Source organism: Danio rerio, chromosome 10, assembly GCF_052040795.2.
Source record: "Danio rerio strain M-AB ecotype USA chromosome 10, GRCz13ab, whole genome shotgun sequence".
In the NCBI taxonomy this organism is placed as follows: domain Eukaryota; kingdom Metazoa; phylum Chordata; class Actinopteri; order Cypriniformes; family Danionidae; genus Danio; species Danio rerio.
Window position 1 is genome coordinate 7651308 of NC_141030.1, and position 26315 is coordinate 7677622.

Consider the following 26315-nt stretch of genomic DNA (forward strand, 5'->3'; position numbering starts at 1 on the left):
TGTTTCAGGATACCTCTGTTAATTTCTGTTTCTGTGCTAGACAAAGATCACATTCAAGTTACCTATAGACAATTACTGACCAACAACCATAGAAAATCAGTTAAAGGTAAAAAATAAACTAAGCATTTCCTCCTTTTTTGTGTATGCAGTGTACCAAAGACAGGACAAAGAAATTAAGTTTGAAAACCTTCAAAATATGTAAGGAGTTGCTTCAAAAGTATGTGAGTAGTTGCTTCAAGTTGCAAGGAAGATACATTCTAAACCATTTCTATCAAAAACTTGATTCCTAAAAGGTTGTTGTTTAATGTTAAATAATCAATCTCAACGTTTTTGTATTGTACAAAGGTCAATGATTTCAGTCACCATTATGCTTCCAACATTATAGAGAGCTTTTGATTAGGGTGAGCATAAAAGAGGATTGCAAAAATAAAAAAGTAAAGGGGGTGTAAATACTTAACAAACATTTTCACAACCATGAAACTACATTACTACATTATAACTAGGCCCACAAGGAATCGGTGTGTGCATAAGGCAGATTTTTTTAGCCCATCGTTGAATCTGAATTGACTTATATGCAAATGTGTGTAAATATATATTTGTTCAGTTTTTATATTAATTTCAGAGATATTATTAGCTAATATGTAAATGTTTATATTATTTTTCACGATACAGGTTGTATGTTAATATTTTCTGTCTTTTAGTAGATAAATGAGAGACTTGCTTTGATTATCAAACAAGTGGATGTAATTGGATTTGCAGTGTTAACCTTAAATAAAAGTAAAAAAGTTTTTATTTTTAATTAATTTTATTTTTTAGTTTTAAGCTACTATAATCTAAAAAAAAAAATGACTTCACAGAAATCTGCAGATTGTTTTTTTCTTTTTACAAACATTGCTAACATTGTCTCTATGATAATACACAGGAATGGAGAATAAAAGCAGCTACAGTTAAAGGCAAATTTATTAGTCCCCCTGAATTATTAGCTTCCCTGTTTATTTTTTCCCCCAATTTCTGAAAATAGAGATAATTTTTTAACACATTTCTAAACATAATACTTTTATTAACTCACTTTTAATAACTGATTCATTTTATCTTTGTTTATCTTTTACTTACTATATAATTTTCAAGAGACTTCTACACAGCTTAAAGTGACATTTAAATGCTTAACTAATTAGGTTAACTTGGCAGGTTAGGGAAATTAGGCAAGTTATTGCCTAATATAACAATGGTTTGTTCTGTAGACTATAGAAAAATATATATAGCTTAAAGGGGCTAATAATTTTGACCTTAAAATGTTAAAATAGTTTTATTATTAAAAACTGCTTTAGCCAAAAATACAACAAATAAAACTTTCTCCAGAAGAAAAAATATTATCAGACATACTGTAAAAATTTGCTTGCTCTGTTAAACAACCTTTGGGAAATATTTAAAAAAGAAAAAAATAAATAAAATCAAAGGGGGGCTAATAATTATGACTTCAACTGTATGTGATTGGCTAAAACCACGTGACCAAGTTAGCATTACCGGTTAGTAATACAGACCTTTTAATCTCCTGCATAATGAGAAAATCTTTGATTATATATATATATATATATATATATATATATATATATATATATATATATATATATATATATATATATATATATATATATATATATATATATATATATAATTTTTTTTTTTTAAATGTTTAGCATTTGCCACCTCTTACATGACACTGTTTCTTTTCAATAGGTTAAAGTAAAAAAAGTTCAAAAATCAGCTAAAATAAAAAAGAACAAAAATATTGCATCCAAACACACATGCAGGACCGCAAAAAAGGACAAAACTTTTAGCATTTTTCTTTAATCTACAATTTTTGTTTCATATTTTAATTTTATGTAAACAGCTTTAAAATGTTGAGAGTTTACTTGTTGATGGTTTTAAATATGGCTGAAATAATATAATCACTGCGTCCCAAATGACACACTATACACTATGCACTGACACATTCATAATTGCTTTCACAATCCAAAATAAATATAGTAATTAAACGTCAGCTGCGCCCGATAGCTCTGCCCCTTCCTCTATATGAGGAAAGCTGCGGCCGTTGAGTGCGCAGTGTCCAAAATTCCACACTTACTTTAACAGTTAAATAAGTGCATCATGCAAGTGTTTAATTACTTACACTGTAAAACGCAAAAAGTTAAGGTAACTCAAATACATTTACATTTACATTTAGTCATTTAGCAGACGCTTTTATCCAAAGCGACTCACCAAATGAGGACAAGGAAGCAATTTACACAACTAAGAGCAACAATGAATAAGTACTAAAGGCAAGTTTCAGGTCTGTAAAGTCTAAGAAGGGAAGTATTAGTTGTATTAGTTTTTTTTTTTTTTTTTTGTACAGTTAGTGTGATATTCAAAGAGGCAATTGCAGATTAGGAAGTAAAATGGAGACTAAATAGTTGAGTTTTTAGTCGTTTCTTGAAAGTAGCGAGTGACTCTGCCGTTCTGATGCAGTTAGGGAGTTCATTCCACCAACTGGGCAGATTGAGCGCGAGCGTTCGCGAAAGTGATTTCTTCCCTCTTTGGGATAAAACCAAACCAAATAGTTTGAGGAAACCGATTGCTACCAACCATTTGAGTTAACAAACAAATCTATATGAGTACTGTGAACTTACTCCATTTAAGCTGAAGAAATTAGGTATTTAATTAACTCATTACCTCCACCACTATGTTCAAAACTCTTTTCAAATGAGTAAATTAACTTTCAGTCAATTATGGGTTAACTACACTCATTTCATTTGATAAAGTTGACTGTTGGGATTTACAGTGTAGAAAATTGCAAAGTTGTGTGATTTGGGACAGACCTAATATTTCCATTAGCTACTGTGTAGCATTTACTACAGTTAAGCCAGTGAAAGTGGAGCAGGTATCAAGAACAAAAACATAATAAATTAATAAAAAAAAAAACTCACTGCAAGAGGACTTTAACATTCAGCACACTCTGACCATCTCATCCTCTTTCCCGCAACAACTATAGTCTGTGCTCTGTCAGATAACTTCATTCTTTACCATGTTCATAAGGCATCAATATCAGGGTGTTTACAGTGATTAACATAAACCGACTGGCTTTTTGTTGATCTTCTAATGCCTGAGGAAAGACACAGAGGAGCTCAAACTTTTCTCTCTTGGCAATCATTCAGATGCTCACTAATTGAAAAAAGACATTAAGAAGCCGGATTACAAAGCAGATAACTGAGCTTTTTTTTTTTTTTTTGCAATGTTGCAACTGTACTGGAGGAACCCCATTTAGCTTTCAGGAGATATTTATGACCCGCTGTTCAGTCTCAGAGCCCCCGGCTGATCAATATCACAATCTGGACTGTATTACATTTGTGAATATAAATGCGCAGACAACATGAGTTTAACTAGATTGTAATATTTGTTTCTGAGAAAACTGTTTATACGCTATCAGTGTTGGGTAAGTTACCTTAAAAAAAAAGATTAATAATTGCTAAGTGCATCATTAAAAATGCATTTCAATTTATTTTCTCAATTTACTGTGTCTGAAAAGTGATGTAATTTCACAATAAGGAATTTAATTACTTGACAAAATTACTTTAAATGCCAATAAATCAAATCTCAAATATTTGTTTAACTTTCTTTAAAAAAAATTAATAATTAAGCATTTTAATAACAAATAAAATATTATTATTATACAAAATAGAATTGCTCTAAAAAAGCTAAACATGAGTATCAAAACAATAATTTTTTAAAGAGTTTCTGACATCATGATAATATTTTATGCATACATTTCTTCCCAACCCAGTCTCATTCTAAAAACGTACCGCTATATACATTTCTGGAGAGCACCAAATACATTCCAGGAGCTACATTTTAATTTAATTTTTGTTTTCGCAAATCTGCTAATTGATTTGAACAGAACTGTTGAATTTATTTACAATATTTAAGGCAAGCACATTAAGGGCTCAATATGAATGATCTACGCACAAAGTCTAAAGGACATGACGCAAAAGCATTAAAGGCATATGCAAATGCACTTTTGCTATTTTAAGGATGGAGAAATACGCTTTCCCATTGCATGGTTTAACAGGGTTGTGCTTATTCTCTTAATGAGTTATAGGTGTGTTTTGAGCATAACATGCACTCAACCAATCACAGTTCCATCTACCATTCCCTTTCAGTCAGTTGTGATGCGCCATGGTGCATTTGCTATTTATAGGACGGACTTTGTAAGTGGAAAAACTGAACGCTTCACTGGCAAGAAAACTGTTAAACAGAGCATCTGCAGAAAGGATAAAGAGCGAGCCTTCTCTATTTGGCCTCTTTACTTTCTCTTTACTTTACTTTTACTCTTTACTTTCATGGATAATGAAACTGTGTTGTATTTTAACCCAACATTTGGGTTAAATAAGTGCCCGATCATATGGTTATTTGAAGTGTATTTGACATGAATTGGGATGGTCTGGTATGTTGGTGTTTAGAAATGGCTTAAATAAAGTTGCATGGGACCAATGCATTTATAAACAAGCTTATCCAACAGAAACTATACATAGAAGTGAAAGGAGCCGAAGGACTCGAAACTGGAACATGTTCATTTACATATACATTAATTTGCATATGAAAATGTTCATTTGCATTTATTTATTGGGAAAATGAATATCGTGGTCTTTCAAGAGATCTGCTTCACTAGAATCATTCTAATCTTACAACACAACATGTGAGATAAATAGAGCACCACATATGACAATGTCAATCACTAGAATTAATCAAACTTTCCAAAGCAACATAAAAAGGAGGACAAACTAGTATGAGCTGATTCACTACAAGCATAAACCAGGTCTACCAGCTCTATATAAACAGTATAAAAGAGCTGTAAAGTAAATGTGACAGAAGTGCTAGGAGTGATCCAGTGATCCGACTTTAAATCAAATGCTTCAAAATCCAGATTTTCTCTACCTTTCAGTGACCAAAAGCTGAATTTCCATGACATCCAATGAATGGAAAATCAGGCCGCTATTGTGCATATGTTAATAATATAATATTAAATAATATCTTAAAATATTAGCAATGGTATAGTTGATTTTAGCTTGACAATGTAGCATGATTTAATCGTCACAATGAGAACAACAATGGATAATTTACCTCAGAATTTGCATGCTCCCTGTCCCATATTTAATAGCTCAAAATAATTTTACAAACTTTCATTTGAACTTTTCTGTCCTCTACTTTAACACCCAGAAAAAGTACATTGCAAAAAATGCTTTTCTTACTTTATCTTCTTTCTAGTCCAAATATATAAAATTTCTTATATCAAGAAGCATTTTCTAGGCAAACAAAACTTATTGTCTTGTTTTCAGAAATAATATGCCAATATTAAGTGAGTTTTTCCTTAAAACAAAAATAGCAAAAATAATCTGCCGATGGGGCAAGCAAAATAATCTTGTTTTTCCTTTTAACATATGATTATTTTGCTTACCCCATCGGCGGATTATTTTGCATGTTTTAAGGAAAAACTCAATTAATTTTGGCATATTTTTTCTTTAAATACGACAATATGTTTTGATTGTCAGGAAAAGTCTTTTGATTCAAGAGTAGTTTAGATATTTGGACTAGAAACAAGACAAAAAAAATCTGGTCCCACTTTATATTGTGTCCTTAACTACTATGTACTTACATCAAAATAAATAAATACAATGTACTTACTGTCTTTATAATGTATTTGAGAACACTTGTGGTGCTGTGCTTTTGAGTTGGGATAGGGGTTGGGTTATGGACAGATTTAGTGGTATGGGCAGGTTTAAGGGTGGGTTAAGGTGTAAGGGATAGTCAACAGTGTATTTACAAATGTAATTACAAAAGTTAATTACAGATGTAATTACATACATGTATTTAATCAAGCATAAGTACACAGTAAATACATGTATTTACACAATAAGTACATTGTAACAAACTATTAATTCCTGTGTAAGTACATATTAGTTAAGGCCACAATATAAAGTGGGACCAAAAATCTAAATAAGAAAATAATTTTTCTGCAGTGCAGTTGCGTTGTTTTCCATTTTAATGTCAAGGAAAAAGATTCTTACTGTTGATGATGAATAGGTTTGCTGTGGTATTTGTTTTTCCAAGGCTGTTGACGGCCTCGCAGGTGTATAATCCAGCATCTCCCTCCGTGGATTTCCGTATCAACAGTTCAGATATTTTCCCCCTGCAAAAAGTGACAGTATATAATCCCAGTTGTTTATATTGCGATTCAAGATTTACAATAGCAGCAAAAGCATCTGCATGAGTCATTATAATATCATGAAATACACCTGAGTAAAACTTTTCAGTGGATCGCAGTGCTGTCTAAACTAGTCTTGCATCATTAAAACGTCATTTAGAAGAATTGAAGTGTAATAAAGTGTTGATGCGCTGCTCTTGTATCTCAGCACAAGCATGTTTGGATTAAACTTTCACAACAGCTCGCCCACATGCATTGAGAAACGTTAAACTACTGTGTCTTTCCTTTAAAGTACTGTACATTTTTGTATTGGATTAAATGAAAAAAATATGGTTATAAGCTGAACCCCAAGGGAAAAAAAGTAAAGCATTAATTATACTTTGAATCAGCAGCTTTCATGCCATGTGAAATGAGTACTGAGTACTAAAATTCAGTTATTATGGATTTATAATGTGAGTTGGATTACCTTTTTCCATGACATTTATAGCCGTACTGAGAGCATTAACAGTTTACCTCAGATCTTGAAAATCATATAACTAACAATACCAAATCCTAGTATTATGTGTACTGTAAGTGTTATAGTTTAGTCCAAATTACAACCTTACTTTGATTTTATAGTATTTTTTCCCCCAGAATATATAAGTTGAACAACAGCTGCACGATAATGGAAATATTTAACATTGTGATATTTTTTTTGCTGCGATATACACTCACCGATCACTTTATTAGGTACACCTGACAAGCTGCTCGTTAATGCAAATTTCTAATCACATGGCAGCTACTTAATGCATATAGGCTTGTAGACATGGTCAAGACGATCTGCTGCAGTTCAAACCGAGCATCAGAATAGGGATGAAATGTGATTTAAGTGACTTTAATCAAGGCATGGTTGTTGGTGTCAGACGAGCTGGTCTGAGTATTTCAGAAACTGCTGATCAACTGGGATTTTCATGCACAATCATTTGTAGCGTTTATAAAGTATGGTCTGAAAAAAAATTATCCAATGAGCCGCAGTTTTGTGGTTGCAAATGCCTTGATGATGCCAGAGGTCAGAGGAGAATGGCCAGACTTTTTCGAGCTGATAGATACAACCGAGGTATGAGAAGAGCATTTCTGAACGCACAACATGGTCCAACCTTGAAATGTTCAGCTCTAAGTTGAATCAAAGTAATTCAAAAGATTTTTATTATAGCAAATCAATATTTTACCTTTGAGTGAATGTACTTTTTTTCCTGGTCAAAATAAATATTTTTAATTAATTAAATTAAACATTTCAGCTTCCAAACAATAATTTAAGGAAAATGTATAAATAAATATTTTTGATTTATGTAAATTCGATTTTAATGTCTGAACCAAAGTTCAATTATACAGAGAACAATTTACAGAAGTTTTTTTTTTAAAGTTGGCTCAAAGCATTTATTTTTTCAGTGTACTGTATTACGCGCAGGGCAGAAATGCCATCCTGTATATGCAGAAATGTATTTATTTATTTAGGTTTTAATGTCATATCAGCAGCACTGGCTATATTCATGGCAAAAACATATACTAAATATACTAAATATAATCATATAATCATATCAATTTCCTAACAAACATACATTGTAAAAACAACAACAAAAAGCATACAAGTTGCAACAACACTGAAAACAGATCCTCCTGAGACCCAAAGAATTTTTTTTTTCTTTTTTTCTGTGATTTCCTGCATCCTCTGGGTTAAAAATAAAAATCTATAATTTAGAGTTTTTACATTTTGTTTTTACATTTAATTTTACAGCATGCCCACTGTAGTGGACCACAGGACCATTTTAGTTTGAAACGATCGCCACTCAGACAACAAAACTGTATACTGTAAACTGATATTAATCCAATTTTTATGTAGCAAAAGCAAAACAAAAGCCTTTTTTTCCTTTTGTATTGAAATTCCTGAAACAGTTTAGTCTGAAAGAGAGCCGAACTCAAAAAAAAGGAAAAAAGAAAGTGATGTTAATCCGAAACAAATTTTACATAAAAGTGATTTAAAACTGATGTGTGTAATAATAATAGTAAAAAAAAACATTTTTAAAAGCTAAATTTTACATCCCTCTCTTTTTCCCATAAAATGTACTTTTTTGTATGTCGGCCATTTTGGATGCAGTGTAAGAAGTGATTCCTAGCATGCCAGCCAATCAAATGACATATCACTAGAAAGTCCTGGATGTCCTCCGAACTGTACAACAGGACTTGATAGAGTAGCTAAAAAAAATTCTAAGAAAACTATGAAAACGCAATGTCCACTACAGAGGACACAAGTCAATGGGCAGGGTCTCAGAAGGATATACTGTCTTTTAGTTTGATTAAAGATAAATATTCTAAAATTGCTCCAGAAGGCACTTTTTCAAACATTTCACTTAAAAAATTTCCCGGATAAAAAGTTCTCTTACATCATTTAAAAATACACATTCTATTAAAATATGCTTCATCGTCATAAATTCTTACACAAAAGTCACAAATAGTGACTCAAGTGTGAGTCTTGAGTGTACATCGTATATGTACTACCTGATCGTGTCTATTTTCAAAACTGTCATTATTTCTTTCATTTACAAATAGATTGTACATGTAGAAATAACCTCTCTGGCTCAATCTTATTTGAAGCAACATCTTCAGATTCAACACAATAAGCAAGTTTTCATTAAATAAGCAAGTATAGTTCGTTGTACTTACTGTTTCTTTTTTTTAATCTTTATGCTTTTGGGTTTGTTTTTGCCTGTGAGCTCTTTTCCGTTCTTGTACCACTTGACATTGGGCGCTGGGTTTCCTGCCAAAATCTCACATTTGAGTACCGTTTTTTTCCCGTCCTCCACTGTCACGCTCCGAAGGTTTTTTAACTTCGGTTCCGCTGGAAAACAAAAAGACACAAAACACAAATGAAGCCATCGGTGCTCACAAGGGTGAAACTTGCAAAACATTTAGCACATTATTAATTACAATGTAATTACAATTAAATTCTAACAGAAATCTATAAAGCTTTGAAGTCTTTCCTTTCTTGCACAAACTATTAAATTAGATACTTTGGGTATCTAAAGCAGACATTGCTGCCCTCAGAGATTAAATGAATCCTTTCTTATTGTACATTTGTTATGATAGATCCCTTCAGTTAGCTATTTAATCACGAACCACAACCATTACACTAACATAAAGCGAAAAAAATAAGAAAGAAAACGTAACGTCTCCATATTTGAGATGATTTATGATGCCATGAAGCTGTCTAGTTAAATGCGATGCACTTTGTGATTCAATTTGTGCGGGAGAAGCTTCAAAACAGCAGAATAAACATTCAGCCTCCAACAGCTGAGGAACAACAAGTTATTCCCTTATATAGTCATTTACAGCCTGTAACTGAACAGAGATTTTAAAACAAAGTCAAAAGAGATGCTGTATTTCAATGTAGTCGCTTGATGTGATATATTTGCACACAATTTAAAACGTTCTTTAAAGTTCTGCCATCGCATCGGAGTAATTCCCAATTACATATCCTAATTACAGCACATGTTTGAAAGTACTCCCTGATGTGAATGAGAAAACGACTTAGCAAAACAATTATACTTGCAGCAATTACATTCACAAATAGCACATCATTGTACTCAAAATGAGCCTGAAGGTGCTCTTGCACATCAAAGCTCTTGAACTTCACCCAAGCCGTCACTTATTCTGGAACATTTATTCTATAACGGCTTGTTTATGATCTATCAAGAAAGTTGGGTTTGATATATTATGAGAAATTCTGAAGTGATTCACTGCTCAGCGTGATTTATTCACCATTACAATGTATGCAGTGAAGCTTAGCGTTTCTTCATTTGCACCAGTGTTAAGGCCAGGGAATTCCTATTATCTGCATCTATACTGTCCTTATTCATTTGTTCTTCCACTTATGATTATCATTGGATTTCTGCCCTAAAAGTGTCTCATACAAAACTATAAAAAAAAAAAACACAAAATTTGGAAAGGATGGACCCAAATATCCCTCACTTCTCAGGTGTACACACACTCTGATCTGACCGTAAGCGGTGTTATAATTACAACTTTTACATTTTTAGTATTTTTTCTGTAAACACACAAGTTATTAACTGTTAATACGTGTTATGATTGCCAGATCTTTAGTTAGTCAATTTATAATAAATTAATAACATGTCAAGATTTAGTTGTCAATTTAATTTGTATATTTATCCCTGTTGTTTAACATCAATTTTTATTTAAATTTGATATCTTTTCTACAATAGCACCCCAAATTACTGTACTTGGACCTGGGAATGTCGCTTGCAGCTATATTTTTATTCAACACGGACTCATTATTGATACGTACCCCAGAAAACATTTCTGGAGTGTGCGAAACACATCCCAGGAGGTGAGTATTTTTGCAGTTTTCACGAATCCACAAGAGGCCGCTGTGTACGATTTTACAGATCTCAAGTTTCTCTTGTGTGCCATTCACACCGGCTGTTCTCGCGTAAATCCACCTGAGGCCACTGTCAACCAACTGACTGACTGACTGGCCAACGGACTGACCAATCTCACTTCCCTAAACCCAAACGACAGTGTTTTCAAAAGCAACTAATAAAAAGAAAAGCTCTCACAGCCAGCAGATTTTTAGCATGTTTTCAGATCTTACCACGTTCTCACGCTGTTATTTGCTTGTTTATTTAATTTTTTGCCTTTGTTTTTGTTTTACCTGTTGTCTGGAACCGTTCTTCGCCTGACTCGAACCCCATCATCGCAGTCAACTCCTCTCAACTTGTCCATAGCATTTGTTTTAAAGACAAAATGCAGTAATAAATAACTCTGGCTACATAATTCACACGCTCTAGAAATAAATACGGGGGTACATTTTCACAATAAACCCGTGTTGATTTTATTAATTACAATTATATCAGTGTTGACTTTTGAAATTTTCTTTTATGTTTTTTTTTCTAGTACAGACAACAATGGTGTTCAAATAAAATGATTCCTGTTCACATGGATCAATGAAGGCAATGAAAATGCCAAGCCAGTAGTTGGCAATGTGACTTGTAAAGAAGCAAACATGGGTACACAAATATGGGCCGCAGTCTTCGATTGGGGCCAAAATGAGCCAAAATGTGGTTGTTTTCAGTTAAAAGCCAACATTTTTAAATCTGGCTACTTCTGTTTTAATGATCTATATTCTTTCGTGTCATTGCTCAATTTGAATGCCTTTTTGATTCTGTAAACCTATTTGTCATTACACACTGCAGTGTGCGTTTTTTTGTTTTTTTTTTACCTCTGATCATGTATCGTCAGCTTATTTATTTAAGCTCAACAGCCAACGTAGAGACAGAGAGAGTCTGCGATGTAAACATGACTAATGTCATGCTTATATCCGGTGTTAAGATGTGTTTTGGTCCATCGGATCACAGGTAAAACAAGACACAAGAATCTGGCAAATAAATGTACTTCTCTGATCTTTCAATCTAATACCGTGAAAAAAAAGAAAAAGATCAATCGTGCTTTTTGTCAACATTTGACCAGTTAGTACCCAATTGAATACCTATGAACATGTTATGCAGTGAGGTTTATCTCCTTCGTTTCCAACGTGTTACTGTTATCTAGTACATAATTTAAACAGTTTTATGTTTAACCTGTATATTATATACACCATTTTCTTCATTTAAATGTGTTAGATTGTTAAATAAATATTTAACAATATTAAAAGTATTTATACTGGGTGATATGTAAAGTTAAGTTTTGTGTCTAGGTAATGATACACAGGGCTACTTTTTGAGCAGTGTTGTTGGCCAATATTCTAGATTGGTGTTGCTTGGCTACTTTGCTGCTGAAAATAAGCAAACATTTTTTAACAAAGAAATCAGAAATGTAAGTTATTTTGTATAGATGTATACATCCTGTGTGTGTAATAACTGGTAGTAGTATTTAATACTTTTTACGTAAGTATTTATTTGAGGCTGTACTTCTTTACATTTATTTGAAGACAGAAGTGTAGTCAGTACTTCAACGTTTACCAGAATCGTTTTAAACATCAGTATCTGTACTTCTACTCAAGTAAAAGATGTGTGTACTTCTGCCAATTACTAATTAAAATAACAATGTAATAATTAACTGTTTCACTCCGTTTTTAATTCATATACAATAAGAAGTGAGATATTAATTCAACTTTTCCCTGTAGGTTGTGAAATGTCCCTGGTTAACCGATTCTCAAGATGACTGTTTAAACTGCTAAAAATCAAAACCAGCAGGTGGTGGTAGAGTGCCTGAAGAAATTACTCAAGCCTAAAGACACTTATGGATAAATGAAGATGAACAAAACACCTTTCATGAACAGGTGCCACTTTATACTATATTTTTTTGTGATAATCATTAATGGATGCAATAAATACCCTTAGAAGAGCCAATGAATATGTTAAAGTGTTCAGAAAATGCTTCAGTGTTGTCCCGACTGCACAAAGGCCCACTTTGGCATATTTCAAGCAAAGACAAATGTCCTCAAATGTTTCTGTGACAAGATATGCAAATGGAAACCAATTCACATCTTCTATGCAGCGCACACTGTTTTTATCTCTTCAACTGGAAGATCTAACAAAAGCACCTTGATTAATAAACCTGAAGGTGTCCAAAACAACAACAAAAAAAAATCAAGCAAACCTAACCATGACCACCAAAAAAGGCAATACTTTTGTTTAAGTAATAATTCACTCCATTTACTACTGGCTAATTATGTGCCCATTATTAAGATATTAGTACGTATGATGTAATTGTACACTCCTAATTCTACCCAACTACTCCCTAAATATCAATACTATAAGTGAGCATAGATCTTTTTTATTATTATTAATCTAAATGTAAACTTGGAATTAATCTACATTAAAATGACTCATTTGATTTCTGCCAAAGGCATTCAGAATATGTGTGCTGCCCAAATAATGACTAAAAGTAAGTCTTTAAGAATGGGTTTTTCAAGCCAGGTGCCGCATTAGACCAGGGGCTCATCTCCTGTTTCCAAAATGCTTCACAAACTGCTTAAGAAACTGTTCTACTGTGATAATTGGTGATGAAAATAAATGATGTTTAATAAGATGTACTTGTGTTTACTAACAGCATATTCAGTTAAACATGGATTTTGAACTGTAGGCCCACATAAACTCCAAACAGCAATTTTTGGTCACCTTAATCTAACTAAAGTCTTAACTGAATTAAACAGAAATGGAATTAAGACATGGATATGCATATAGTAGTGGCATTATGGAAGTAAACACTGCAATCAAACTATTACCTCATGTAGGACTTTTCACCATATTTTCCGACAAGATCCACACATGCGGCTGTCAGTTAAGGACCGCACACACACGCACACACACACACACACACAGATTGCGAAATTCCATAAAACTCTCTCCAGTCCTTACTCCTTATTTACGTATAAAACCCCAGTTTGTCACGGGGGCATGAATAAAATGTTCAGGAGTGAATGTGAAACTGCCGAACTGCAGTTAAAGTCATCCAAAGTCATCCAAAAGTCATCCTCTTACATGAAAGCACTTTACGTAAACGCCTCAATTATATTATTTTCGATTAAGGCAAATAACTAGATTACAAATGTCCATGTAAGCGTAGTCAGTATATCTTCAAAGTAAGTGAAAGATTAAGAAGGGCGTCCTGCTGATTTGATCCAGAAGGGCACTTTTGTGTCAGACGGCTCACCAGTTTGACTTTCATTCACCTTCATATATTTTAAAAAAGCACCCGGTCCATTTTATTTGCATATGTTTTACTCGAACGCATTAACTCCGACAGGTGCCTGATGGATAGATGTGTAGCTAACATAAACAGACTCACTCTAGTGGGCTGCTTCCATGTTAGCACGTCATGTTTGATGTGGTAATTTCACAGTAGAAATACACACAGGTTCAAAGACTCGTTCTCGCCACCTACAAAGCAATTCGGCCAGGTATACATCCTCGCTAAAACATCATAGTGAAAGTCATCATAGCTTGCATAGAACAGACCCAGCTCCTAACCCAACTTTGAGAATAGATTAACGGCGATATTTTTTTGAATCGCCCCATATCGCAGCACATTAACGCAGATGACGGCCAATCTCTAATTAATACACAGCTAATTAGTCGCTTATTGATCTAAAACTCTTAGTTAATGATTAGTTAATTGTCCACAAACCCTAACTCTGGAATCTCGACAATCAAAATCATTTCAAACAAACCATATTGTCTGTTCAATAAGCACAAAAATCTCGCTCATCTGCTGAATGTGTTTGCATTATCATACAAACATTTCCTGTTAACAAGGTGCTTTTAATAACAAGAATCCTTTGCATAGCACAATGATGACAGTTAGGCGTGCTTCATTTTTCATGATCCTCTACTGGGACGCTTATTGGGTTTCAGCAGAACATCCACCAACACATCACTTTGAGCACACTGTACAAACATGGTAACATCATTGACAAATAACAGCGAATAACTTTATTTCTGAATGATTTGAGCATTTCCTCATGGTCCAGGCTGCATGCTGCCCGTCCAGCTGTTTCTTCATGTCACGGACGTGTTTCCTTAGGGGAAACTCCTACACTGTTTTTTAGCCGGCAAAATTGAGTCGGATCAGGGTCCACATTCCAGTACACGGAGTGAAGAATTCCATGATCTAATATGAGATTCAGATCAGCCAGTCACTGCATTTCCTTCTAAAACATCTAGAAATAAAAACTTTTTTTCTCCTCAGGCCAAATATACCCTAAATAGTTAACACATTAGTCGACACCCGTTTTCCTAAGCTCATAAACATACAGGACGAATTGTTTTTGTGATTAATGAAGCCACTTAGTTCAAAATACATTTATATCTGTATTTTTATTTCTTATTTGTACTATAAAAAGTCGACAATCCACATGTGGCACATAAACAGGCCAGATGTATATGCAGTGCTCAACATAGGGCAGTGGTTCTCAAAGTGGGGGTCGGGACCCCCTGGGGGGTCGCGGGACAATGACAAGGGGTCGCTTGGTGATATCCAAAACTCAAATAAATTTTATTAAAGTATTAGAATTACCATATTTTATTCATAACCGACAGAATATAGTTAATAGTTGCATTAAAGAAACAGCAACATAAAAATAACAATCAGCCATCAGCCTTTAATTTTAAAAGCAAAATGTAATTAAATCCATAAATGACTTTAAAAAACATTATATGGCTAATAGACTATTGCATTTTTGTGTTGTCAATAAGCTCATGTTTATATTTGCCTATAGTTGTGTCTGCAACGTTTACATATTTACAGTACAACCACCTTGAAAAATGGGGGTCGCGAGCCACTGATATGATTATTTTTGGGGTCGCGGGCTGAAAAGTTTGGGAACCCCTGACATAGGGTACACTTCTCACAAATATATATTTTATATTAATAATCGTTATAGGATGCTATGTAACATTACATTTGTGCAGGTACAATTGAATTCAGAATTATTAGCCCCCAAATCAAGAGAAACAAAATAATTGTTTACAGTGTGTCTGATAATATTTTTTTCTTCAGGAGAAAGTCTTATTTGTTTTATTTCAGCTAGAACAGAAGCAGTTTTTAATTTTTTAAACACCATTTTATGGTCAAAATTATTCAAACCCTTTAAGCTACTTTTTTATAGAACAAACCATAGAACAAACCATAGAACAAACCATCGTTATACAATAACTTGCCTAATTACCTTAAACTGCCTACCTAATTAACCCAGTTAAGCCTTTAAATGACACTTTAAGCTGTATAGAAGAGTCTTGAAAAATACTTAGTCAGATATTATCGTCATGGCAAAGATATAAAAAATCAATTTGAAGAAATGACTTATTAATACTATTATGTGTAGAAAAGTGTTGAAGAAATCTTCTCTCCGTTAAACAAAATTTGAGGAAAAAACAAAGGGGGCTAATATTTCAGGGGGGGCTAATAATTCTGACTGTATATACACAATATGTGCTCTATATAAATGTATTAAACATTCTGTTAGTACATACAGTAGTGGTTGATAGCACTTAAAGAGATAGTTCATGCCAAAATTTAACTTTTGCCATCATTTACTCACCTTTGACTTGTTCCAAACCAGTTTGAGTTTTTTTTTTTCTTTTTCTGGTGAACATAAAAGAAGATATTTTGGAAAATGTTGGAAAACTTGTATTAATTTATTTCCATAGGAAAAACGAAAACTATGGAAGTCAATGATTACTGTATCAAATATTCTTCAAAATATCTTTGTTTGTACTCAGCATAACAAAATAACTACAGTTAAATGATTTTGCTTTTTGGGTAAACTATCTATTTAAGATGAAGTGGGTCTGTCAATTTTTGGTTTCTTTGTATATTACGTGGCCTTAACTACCAAATAACCTGCATCGAAATATAAGTACAATGTATTTTTAGTGTTCATACTGCATTGAACAAACATGTTCAAACGTTGAGCAAAATAAAATCTAGGTGAGGTTTATTTTTATCAAAATAAAATCACACCACAGGTGTGATGGTATAGATAGCTTTATGGGTTGATTAATCTCTAAGGGATAGGTAATCATAAATGTAATTACAGAAATTCATTACACATGTAATTACAAGCCTATCATTGTTTAAATAGAAAAACATATATGTACAAATTTTAATGTAAGTAGTAGTTAAGGCCACTTAAAATAGGCGTTTTTTAGGTGCTTTCTATCAAACTAAAGTATATCTGTTTAATCATTTCAGTCTGGACGATTTTTTGAAGTTAGCATTTGATCAATTTCTTTACAGTTATTAAAAGCTGCTTCAATATTTCATATCTAATGAGAACATATTTTTCATTGTGATGCAAGAGTCCATATATTTCACAATAATTCCTCACGTTTTTTACCCACTGCCATCATGCTCTAACTCAGCAAACTGTTTCATCTACAGTAAAGCTGGCATGAGCTTGTTTCAACATGAGTGCGTAACGGAATCCAATCTTCTGCTTAATATGATACTATGCATAAGACAAATTCCCTGCATCTATTCAGTCGAAAAATTATGCCATGAGTCACACCTGTCTTAGATTCACATTGAGGAGCAGGTTATGAATGAAACAACCCAGGCTCCTTGGAAATATGTGCCCAGGACTACATTTTTGAGAACTGACAAATATGTACCCTGGACTGAGTTGTCTTGCTGTTTTTGCTTCCGCAAATCCACTAGAGGGTGCAGAGTACATTTTAGTCAATCTCAAAAACTTTACTGATAAATGTTTTGCCATATGTACCATTTTAACCAAAGGCCACGGAGTACATTTCTACGTATCTTAGCTGTTTTCTTTCTATGTCACTGTACATAATACATCAGTTGATATCCTTCTCTATACCCAACCGATAGTGTTTTCAAAAGCAAACTACAGGAGAAAAGCAATTGCGGCCATATGCTTCTACCACAGCTTCACCATGCTCTTTTGGGGGTTTCGCTGCACTGTACCTGGTTTCTGTAAGCATCCTTCACTGGACTCAAACCTCTGTCTGCTCCGCCTCCCAAAGTTTAGCACCGTTTGCGGTGAGCTACCGAGCAAACCAGTCACACCACAAATCAGTTAGTGTACTGCCCCATAGCGTTCGTTTTACACACAAAATGCAGCCATATGTACCTGCAAGCACATTTTTCTCGGTTGGTTTATCTCACATATAATGTTAATACTTAGCATTGCTGTTATAATAATTATTATTATTATTATTCTTTACATTTATATAGTGCTTTTCTGGACACTCAAAGCGCTTTACACATTTCTGGGGTGAATGTCTTTATCCAACACTATTGTGCAGCATCTACCTGGATGACGCGACGGCAGCCATATTGCGCCAGACCACATACCAGCTGATTGGCGGAGAGGAGGCCGAGTAATGAACCCAATTATGATATGGGGATGGTTAGGAGGTCATGAAGGACAGAGGCCAGTATGACAGGGTTAACCCCCTACTCTTTTTCGAAGGACATCCTGGGATTTGTAATGACCACAGAAAGCCAGGACCTCGGTTTAACGTCTCATCCAAAAGACAGCGCTCACTGAGCAGTATAGAGGCCCCATCAATATACTGGGGCGTTAGGACCCACACAAACTGCAGGTTGAGCGACCCCTGCTGTTTTTACTAACAACACTTCTGACAGCAACCTAGCTTTCCCATAGGGTCTCCCATGCAGGAACTGACCGGGCACAGCCCTGCTTAGCTTCAGTGGGCGACCATGTGTGAGCTGCAGAGAGCTAGCTGCCGGCAATAATAATCAGTAATCAATTACAAGTGTGTGTACTAAACAACATGCAACAAGAGGACATCTCAAAGATGAGATGTCCCATTTTGGTGTCTGCAATGGTGACCATTACCTCATCATTTATTCTGCCTTTTTTTTTATCTTTATGAGTTTCTTTTTTCTGTTGAACACAAAACATGACTTTTTGAAGAATGCTGGTTCTTGTGATTCCTTAACTTCCATAGTAGGAGAAAAATACTATGGCTGTCAATGGGTGACAGCTGCCAGCATTTTTCTAAATATCTTTGTTTGTGTTCAACTTAAGAAAGAAACTCAAAGCCGTTTTGAACTATAACAAATGGTGAAAAAATTATGACAGAAATTTTCATTTTGGGGTGAGCAATGTGCAAAGAGCAAGTGTTTTCTTTAAAGTTTCAAATAACTTTGATGAAAAGTTGAGAAGAAAAATGTTTCATCCTCATTCAGCATGAGATTTTTTTAGCTGACAAAAATCTTTAAAATGGAATCAGGATTTTGCGAGTCGATACCTTTTGAGATAAAAAAATATTTTACAAGCAATTTTTTTAAATACCAAAGCAAACAAATACTATTATTTCATGTAGTTTCACAGCATAAACAAGAATTGAAGCAAATAATGGCAGTCGCAAAATCAGTCATTTTAGGCTACAAATACAGTATATAGTCAAAAAACCTGCCTTATTGCCTGAAGGACAGTAGTGAAGTATCAAGATTTGATTTTGCACTGGCTGTTTCTAGCAGTAAGCCATCAAATTATTCACATTGTATATATGACTGAAAATAATTTTTCCTGAATAAACTACTATCACAACTAACATTTTAGTGTCTTTTCCACTGTCATTTTCCCATTAAGTGAGTTTATTATGTTAAAAAATGTAAGATAGTAACTCATTTGAACAAAAAAGCTGTATTAAAATCGTATTGTTTTGATTCTTTAAAACCCGTTATTCCATTTTAACATCTTTTGCATTGATTCATTTAGCAGACACTTTCATCCAAAGCCACAAACAAAAAGGGAAAGCAAGTGATTCATCATAATGAAGCAGTAAACATGATAAGCAGACTACAAAGCTGTAAAAGTGTCCAAGGTTTTAGTGAAAGTTTCAAATTGTGCAATCCAGAGAGTAAAAACTTGGCGAAAATAGAAATCATACACTGTAAAACAAAAATATGTGCAATAAGATTGCAATAGTTCATGTTAGGTAATGTATTTACTAACATGAACTAATAAAGAACAATACTTGTACATTATTAATTCTAGTTTACTATAATATTTACTAATGCATTATTAAACCCTTTATCTGCCTGCTCGACCAAACGGTTGACCATGTTTTGACTGTTTTAAATAATGACTGTTAAAGTCATTTAGAGAGGGACTGTTTTAAATAATGATTTACACTACACAGCATTGTTGGTTTACAAAAAAATATAATCCTGCTGCACTACTGCACTCCATTTTTATTGTAAAAAAAACAAACAAACAAGAAAACATGTTAAATAAGAATCTGAAATAATTCATGGCGTACTTAAAAAAATATAGATGATTTAGTCTTAATTTTTATTTTTATTTTGACTATGTTTTTAAATAAACTGGTCTTACACTTCATATTTTAAGATTTTTCATAGTAAATGTATTAATTCCGGTACTTTTACTGCGTATATCAACCTCTACTAAATGATTGATATTTAACACAGTAAAACCCAACAGTCAACTTTATCAAATGGAATGAGTGTAGTTAACTCAAAATTGACTGATAGGTAATTCTACCCATTTGAAAAGAGTTTTAAACTCAGTGTTGAAGGTAAGGAGTTAATTAATTATTTCATTACTTCAACTTAAATGGAGTAAGTTCACAGTACTCATTTGAATTAGCTTTTGAACTTAAATGGTTTGTTGCAATCGGTTTCCTCAAGTGTTTTGAGTTACCTTTTTAGGTTTTACAATGTAGAAATGATGGGATGTGTTGGAAAAAAAAGCATTGAGTGTGTTAACTACTGTAGCGACATTAGTAGTTAATAAATGCAATCCGACATTTTTTCTTGTTGTTGGTGGGGCAGTTAAAGGGTTAAAAATTCAAGCTTGTTAACATTAGCTAATGCACTTTGAGTGAAAGCAAACTAAAAATGAATGACTATTACCATTTACTAACAAAGATGAATAAATACTGTAATAAATACTGTAATAAATATATTGTTTGTACATGTTAGTAAATACATACATTCACTTATTGTAACCTGAACTTATCCTAACATTATTGTAAAGTGTTACAAAAAATTTATTGAATCACTTAATCAAGGTTCAAATATTTTTAAAGCTGAACTTATTGTTATTCTTTAGTTATACTTAATATTTTTAGTCAGTTTAAGTTTAAGTTGACATAACTGTGAAAGTTCATTTGATTCAACTAAAAGTAATACTTTTTACAAAACAAACAAAAATAACAGTCATAATGAATAATAATAAATTAGTATAATAATAATAATAATAATAAGAAGAAGAAATTTTGAATTTAGAGCTCAAGATGCTCTATGTGTCTTCTCAAATCATGTTGAAGAACATGATTTTCAGGTTTTGCTAATAAATCAAGTGAAAGTGACACAACTAACACTAAAACTTTCTCACTCTTCTGTGATTTTAACAAATCAAATTTTGGCTGAAATTGTTATAAACACTTTTCATGAATGTCAATTCAAAGTTGTATCTCACAGTATTAAACGAACTCCGGTCAGTAAGTAACCTGTGCGATAAGCGGGAAAACCTCTTCATTAAGTCACCAGACCAGTGGGTCGTGTTAATGGTTACAAACATTTCTCGCTTAACAGAGTCACATGCGGACAAACGTCATGGAGAATTGCAACACCTGTAACCTGAAAGCGCACCTCGCTTTCAGCAAAGAGAGCTGAGAAGCCATCAAAACTGGCTGTCAATCTATTCACACCACCTGAAAACTCAACACCTCGACACACTAGCGCTCAATTTACCTTGCGGAGAGTTGTCAGGCTTGTTTGATCTCACAGACTCCTTATCCTTTTTCTTATCGCCACTTTTCCCTTCTTTGCCTGCTTTCACCTCAGCCATGATGCAGTTTAGATGTGGGATTTCAGTCAGTGTTGTCAGTCAGTTGAGTAGTGCGCAGTGTGAATGTGGACTCCCTCCAGTCAACTCTACAACAGAAGAAACTCTGCCCCGTGAGTGTGTGTTTTACTCAGCTGTAGGGGCGGGATCAACTCTCAGTGGGTCAGATTTCTGCGTGTCTTAGAAGTTTGCTGTACAATTCAGTGTTTATTTTTCTTAAATTAATTAATAATGACTGTTGTTGCTGTATTTAAATAAAATAAATTTAATTTATTTGACAATTTTAACAAAGTGTACAAAATACACCTTGAAGTAAACTATTGAGAATAAAAACACATATTTCCATTGCTGTCCGCGCTGTTAATATCAAAGTACAGAAGACTTGTGTAAACCAAATAAGCAGTTAAAGGGCTAGTTAACCCCAAACTGACAATTCTTTCCTCATATACCCTTTACTTGTTTCAGTCCTTTATGAGTTTTGTTCTTCTGTTAAACACAAAAGAAGATAAATTAAAGAATGCTGAAAACCGGTAACCATTGACTCCCATAGTATACTATGTGGCTTTTAGCTTTCTTCAAAATATCTTCTTTTGTAATTCATTCATTCATTTTTCATTCATTCGGCTTAGTCCCTTGATTAATCTGGGGTCGCCACAGCGGAATGAACCGCCAACTTATCCAGCATATGTTTTACGCAGCGGATGCCCTTTTAGCCACAACCCATCTCAGGGAAACATTAACACACACTCATTCACACTTGTACACTACGAACAATTTAGCCAACCCAATTCACCTGTACCGCAGGTCTTTGGACTGTGAGGGAAACCGGAGCACACGGAGGAAACCCACGTAAACGCAGGGAGAACATGCATTCTCTACACAATATGCCAACTGACCCAGCCGAGGCTTGAACCAGCGACCTTCTTGCTGTGAGGCGACAGCACTACCTACTGCGCCACTGTGTCGCCCCATAATTCATTCAGTACACTTAAAAAAAATACACTTTAAACCAAATTTTTAAAAAATTGTTACAGCAATCATTTAACTTTGTTTTAAACTATAAAATTTAATTTAATCTAAATTTAAAATATTTATTGTGGTCAATAAAAAATGCATTTACAGAAAGTAAAAATATTATTTAATATGCTGTAGAGAAACACTAAACATATTTTTACTTAACTACAATCTATTTTACCCCCTAGATAAAAAGTATAATGCCACTTTGGACCAACCTAGAAAATTACTGTAATTTGCACATTTAAATTACCTAAATTTATCATCTAAATTTATAAATTACCCTCAAATTTTACTTTTTACTTTTGAAAATGAAAAATGTATTATAGTATTTATCAACGTGTTTATTCTGCCAAGGGAAATAAATACATTGATTCAAAGGTAAAATGCTGTTTTTATGGACAATTAATGAATTGATTTATTTTGGTTTAACTTAAAAACAAAATCCAAGTTCTACTTTCGACTAAACTTTGATGAATAACGTTAACCTATGCTATTGCTAGTCATTTTATTTCCAACAATGAGGTAAACTATCTGATGGCGCTTTCAGTATGACTATAAATGTCATGCAAGATGGTAATCAAACTCCCAGAGAAAGATAAAGAAATGCATAAAAGCTGAAAGCACATGTTATGTATGTGGTCGCAGAAACTGCTGAATTAAAGTAAAAATACTTTGAGGAAAACTAATGTTTTTAAGTTTACCTGGGGAGTGGGGGGGGGGGGTTGTTTTGCTTTAAGGCAAATTGATTAAAACAAGTAATAATCAGAAATAATTCAACGATTTTTCACCTAGCCCAATATAAAAATGCACATTGAATGAAAGACACAGTAGTTTCAAGAGTTCACACTTAGCTAATAATTGATTATAAAGCTTGTTTGGCATGCTGTCCCGGAAGAGAGCCCTGAGCTCATAAGATCCTGGAGCCTGGGGCTCACTCCTGTTTGCAAGGCAAGAGAGGAGTTTGAGCTCAGGTAGATCTCGAGAACTCCCGTGCTGCAGTAACTATTGAACAGATAGTGATTGCTCTTAATAGATAGCTACTTTGCATGCCTATGATGCCGATTTGGATTAGTCAATTACCTTAAGTAACCAGGGGGAAACCCACGTGAGCAAGGGGAGAACATGTAAACTCCACACAGAAAATGTCGACTGGCTTGGTAAGGACTAGAACCAGTGACGTTCTTGCTGTGAGACAACAGTGCTAACCACTGGGCCACCGTGCCACCCATCTAGGAAAGGAGGAGTAGGGGTGGAAGGGGGGATTCTTCAAAACAAAGATGGCTGTTATATGGAACTTAGGGTATTTATAGTGGCTTAGGAATCGTCTGATTGGAAAAATCATAAATTAAATAATGCGGGACCGGCTGCAAGCAATTATAAGCATGTGATCCTCTCGAAATTAGTTAATAAATAAACTTCACTTTATTTTTTTCAGTTTGATCAACACAATTTTCACGGCACTTCTTAACTTTTTGATTTAGTGGCTAATTCGTATGAATTCGTGCAATCTCATTCATACTATTTTGTATGCTTTGCGTATCCCCAATGAAGGTTGAGTTTAGGGGTCAGGTTATGTGCTACGCCTCCTTTTTAAAAATCATACATTTTCGTATGACTGAACTTGTATGAATTTGTACGAATTAGCCACTAAACTGACAAAACATGAAATAATTACTGTACATTTCCTCTGAGATCAGGCTGCAATTCATACCTAAATTGGCTTTATAAAAATACCTGGAAGAAATTTATGTTGGAAGTGTGATGAAGAAGAGGACACTTATTTACACATGATCTAGGGACTTTCATTAGTTTACCTATTCTGGTGTAAAAAGTGTGTAATAATTGTTAGGGTTGTGATTTACCTGCAGTACCATGACTATGCCTTCTTGGTCAAAGATCAGTGGTACATAATACAGGGAAAAATCATTTACTCTTCTCAAGATTGGCTGTGTCACCATGCCAGGATGATTTTACATTACCTGAAATGCAAATGGGATGATTGCAATTGCCTCATAAGAATAATGCTGGAAGAGTGCATAGAACTTGGGGTGTTTTCAGACAACATATAAAATCAGGATAAATGAGTAAAACTGCAAGACAACCTTAATTTTCATGTATTTTTCCATTTAATTTTTAATCGTTAATACTATGGGCCCATCATACAAGGTACAAGACAAGTATGGCGTAACTTGTTGCTACATAGGCGACACTTTAATATGGCCATTACTGCCCCACTGTGTACCGCCGCTGCTCTAAAGGAGTAAGAACGTGTTTTTTTTAAGTATGACCGCAGTTTGCTACTATGCCACCAGGGTGCACAAAGGGATGAGAACAGACTGAAGTAGCCTATCCATTAGCTGTAAATACTCTTGCTACTTGTAAATAAAAATAAACAATAAAACAAAAAAATATATAATTCCTTCATTATTATTAAAAATACAACTAGGCTACATTATTTAAAGGAATTCATTATGACATTGATATGATCAAACTTATGATTCCTTTTTAATATTAAGATATTTTCATTGAAATCTAAATGCATATTTTACTGCCAATGTTGCCATTAAACACTTCACATTCATTAAATCCTTATTTTCCAAGGAGCAGAACAAATCATCATCGCACAATTTGTATATTTTTCCTGGAAAAATATATTTTTGAAAATAAATTTTGCTTTCTATCATTTGTATCTTAATTCAAATTATTTTTTGTTGGTCAGTTAACTATTAGATAAAAAAAGATTAATGAATAATCTTTGAGGTGAAGTGCTTCAAAACAAGTCTCCTATATGCTGTAGCACTAAAACGCCTCGTGAGATTATGTTGGTTTTTCAGACCAGAGCATCGTTAATTTTCACGCTTTGCACCATGTTGTTTAAACAGCAAATTAATTTGAATAAAACACTGTTTCCTTACTCCACGAAAGTAGAGGAGTAAAGAGTAAAAGTAAAGTAAAGAGAAAAGTAAAAAGGCTGAATGGAGGAGGCTTATTCTTTATCCTTGGGCTGCAGATGGTCTGTTTACTGTTTTCTTGCTAGTGAAGTGTTCAGTTTTCCCACTTACATAGTCAGCCATGCAAATAGCAAATGCACCATGGCTTGACTTATATGACTCCTAAATGGAATGGGAGATGAATCTCTTATTGGTTTAATTCGCAAAAGTGGATTCGAACACGCTTTTACCGCTTTTGCGTGTAGATCATTAAAATAGAGCCCTATATATTTTCTGTTGTTTGGATTTCCTTGGTGATATAAGTAGCTGAATATTTAACTGTTAAGGTGATTATGGAATACTGTTATGAATTGTAATGTGATTTGTGTTTTGTGAATTAAAAAATATAAATATATTTTTGTGTGTTTAACAGAAGAAAGAAACCAAAGGTTTAGTACCCTAACCCAACTAGAGAGTGAATAATGAGTACATTTTCATTTTGGGTAAACTATTCCTTTAACTTCTGTATGACTGTGCTGCTTTGAGGACATCCTAATGACTGAAGACGTGATTCAGCTCTAAAGATTGCTGTGTATAAACTGCAGTCATCATATACTCTATTCATGTACTCAGTCTCAAGTACTTGAATACTTAACAGTTATTTATCAATGGGAAAGCATTATAGAGGCATAATGCTTGCGTCATGCTCTTCCTCTCTTTAGCACATTGCTGACATCAGCATGGCAGGCCTGACAAGACCAGACATGCTGGA

The 26315-nt window shown here is 33.8% G+C and overlaps 1 protein-coding gene across 18 annotated transcripts in view; it reads right to left on the minus strand.

The window, feature by feature from the left end:
- The window catches only part of nrg1 (neuregulin 1), a 190284-nt gene that overhangs the window by 83076 nt on the left and 80893 nt on the right, over positions 1-26315 (minus strand). For 9 of the 18 annotated variants that reach the window (XM_087269835.1, XM_087269823.1, XM_087269824.1 and 6 more), the window contains 2 exon segments: positions 8936-9110; positions 6099-6220 (listed from right to left, as the gene is read on the minus strand). Coding sequence is in view for 10 of the 18 variants with exons in the window: in XM_087269823.1 (XP_087125949.1) it covers positions 6099-6220; positions 8936-9110 (297 nt within the window). In the remaining 8 variants the exon portion in view is untranslated. 18 annotated transcript variants of the gene reach the window in all.